This window comes from Perca flavescens, chromosome 11 (assembly GCF_004354835.1).
Source record: "Perca flavescens isolate YP-PL-M2 chromosome 11, PFLA_1.0, whole genome shotgun sequence".
Classification (NCBI taxonomy): Eukaryota; Metazoa; Chordata; class Actinopteri; order Perciformes; family Percidae; genus Perca; species Perca flavescens.
In genome coordinates, this window is record NC_041341.1 from 2061090 (window position 1) to 2063589 (window position 2500).

A 2500-nucleotide genomic window follows, 5' to 3' on the forward strand; every position below is an offset into this window, starting at 1 on the left:
TAGTATTTCACTCTGGTTCTCCTGTACTGTATTGTACTTGTAGTAGAATCTCACTCTGGTTCTCCTGTACTGTATTGTACTTGTAGTAGTAGCTCACTCTGGTTCTCCTGTACTGTATTGTACTTGTAGTAGTATCTCACTGTGCTCTCCGTGCCCTCCTGCAGGCCCCCGGGGTCGGAGCAGCAGATCCTGCAGCCGTGGATCGTAGTGAACATGGTGGTGGCGCTGTTGGTGGGCCTGGCCTGGGCAGTCGTCTCTACGCGGCCCGACATCGACTACACAGAAGGTACAGCCCCAACCCAGAGTAACTTCTCTGGGCCCTGAATGCACCTGCATTCTGGGCGTGCTGGTCTTACAGGGAGGTGTGTTCAGGTGCATTCTGGGCGCGCTGGTCTTACCGGGAGGTGTGTTCAGGTGCATTCTGGGCGTGCTGGTCTTACAGGGAGGTGTGTTCAGGTGCATTCTGGGCGCGCTGGTCTTACCGGGAGGTGTGTTCAGGTGCATTCTGGGCGTGCTCGTCTTACAGGGAGGTGTGTTCAGGTGCATTCTGGGCGCGCTGGTCTTACCGGGAGGTGTGTTCAGGTGCATTCTGGGCGTGCTGGTCTTACAGGGAGGTGTGTTCAGGTGCATTCTGGGCGTGCTGGTCTTACAGGGAGGTGTGTTCAGGTGCATTCTGGGCATGCTGGTCTTACAGGGAGGTGTGTTCAGGTGCTTTCTGGGCGTGGTGGTCTTACAGGGAGGTGTGTTCAGGTGCATTCTGGGCGAGCTGGTCTTACAGGGAGGTGTGTTCAGGTGCTTTCTGGGCGTGGTGGTCTTACAGGGAGGTGTGTTCAGGTGCATTCTGGGCGAGCTGGTCTTACAGGGAGGTGTGTTCAGGTGCATTCTGGGCGTGCTGGTCTTACAGGGAGGTGTGTTCAGGTGCATTCTGGGCGAGCTGGTCTTACAGGGAGGTGTGTTCAGGTGCATTCTGGGCGTGCTGGTCTTACAGGGAGGTGTGTTCAGGTGCATTCTGGGAGTATTGGTATCTTGAGGCAGCAGGAAGTGATCGCACCATTGACCAACAAAAACCTGGTCTAAAGTCAATAACGCAGCATTTCATTGTTATTTTAGCAGAGCATTAGTAAGATGCTCCTAGGCTCGTGCACAGCGCACACACACTATGCTTGTTACACACACAGGGACACACAGCAGCACACACACACACACACACACACACACACACACACACACACACACACACACACACACACACACACACACACACACACACATGCAGAAGATTACTTTATGAAGTGACGTTATGAAGTGACGTTATGAAGTGATGTTATGAAGTGACGTTATGAAATGACGTTATGAAGTGACGTTATGAAGTGACGTTATGAAGTGATGTTATGAAATGACGTTATGAAGTGACGTTATGAAGTGACGTTATGAAGTGACGTTATGAAGTGACGTTATGAAGTGACGTTATGAAATGACGTTATGAAGTGACGTTATGAAGTGACGTTATGAAGTGACGTTATGAAATGACGTTATGAAGTGACGTTATGAAGTGACGTTATGAAATGACGTTATGAAGTGATGTTATGAAATGACGTTATGAAGTGACGTTATGAAGTGACGTTATGAAGTGACGTTATCAAGTGATTTTATCAAGTGACGTTATGAAGTGACGATATGAAGATATGTTATGAAGTGACGTTATGAAGTGACGATATGAAGTGATGCAAGTTTGCAAGTTCCCGCAATTTCATGGCATAAAATTGCATAACTATCCCACATATTCCATTGCATTTTTTAAGAAAACATGCCGCATAATCAAGGATTTTTGCCCCACAACAATCACAACATTTTTTTTTTGCATTTTTCTGGAAGGACTGGTATAGGATTGCTCTCTGAATGAGAGAGAAAATGGGTTATTTTTCAACCTGATGTGGAAAAACTTCTAATGGCAGAAATATTTGTTAAAAAATGACACCCAGATTTCTTTAGATTAATTTAAAGAGGGCCTGAGAGAAATGGCTCCAGTTGGCTGTGTGCTTTGCTGTTTATCTCACGCTGTCATTCAGGAAGTGAACACCAGAAGGCGCCAGAGTATGAAATGTTATGAAATCCTGCATGCACTACACAAGGTGAATTTAGAAGGTGGATGTGATGTTTTTTGTTTTATTCCTGCAGAGTTTTTGATGACAATGGAAGTGGAGGGATACCCGAGAGTAGAAGATCTGGACATCCCTGCCTGAAAACCTGTCTGTCTCTCTGTCTGACTTTCTTTGTGTGTGTGTGTGTGTGTGTGTGTGTGTGTGTGTGTGTGTGTGTCTGTCTCTCTGACTGTGTGTGTGTATGTGTGTGTGTGTGTGTGTTTGTGTCTGCCTGTCTGTCTGACTATCTGTTTGTCTGTGTGTGTCTGTGTGTGTGTGTCTGTATGTCTGTTTGTCTGTGTGTGTGTGTGTGTGTGTGTGTGTGTGTGCCTGACTGTCTGTCTGTCTGTCTGACTGTC

At 47.0% G+C, this 2500-nt stretch overlaps 1 protein-coding gene across 1 annotated transcript in view; it reads left to right on the forward strand.

Annotated features, from left to right (window-relative positions):
* tmem237a (transmembrane protein 237a) overlaps positions 1–2281 on the forward strand; it is a 10930-nt gene extending 8649 nt beyond the window's left edge. Inside the window, exons 9-10 of the mRNA XM_028591509.1 lie at positions 165–286; positions 2179–2281. Of these exons, the coding sequence (XP_028447310.1) occupies positions 165–286; positions 2179–2243 (187 nt within the window). The 3' untranslated portion in view covers positions 2244–2281. The remainder of the gene's footprint in view (positions 1–164; positions 287–2178) is intronic.
* Positions 2282–2500: the final 219 nt, after the last annotated feature.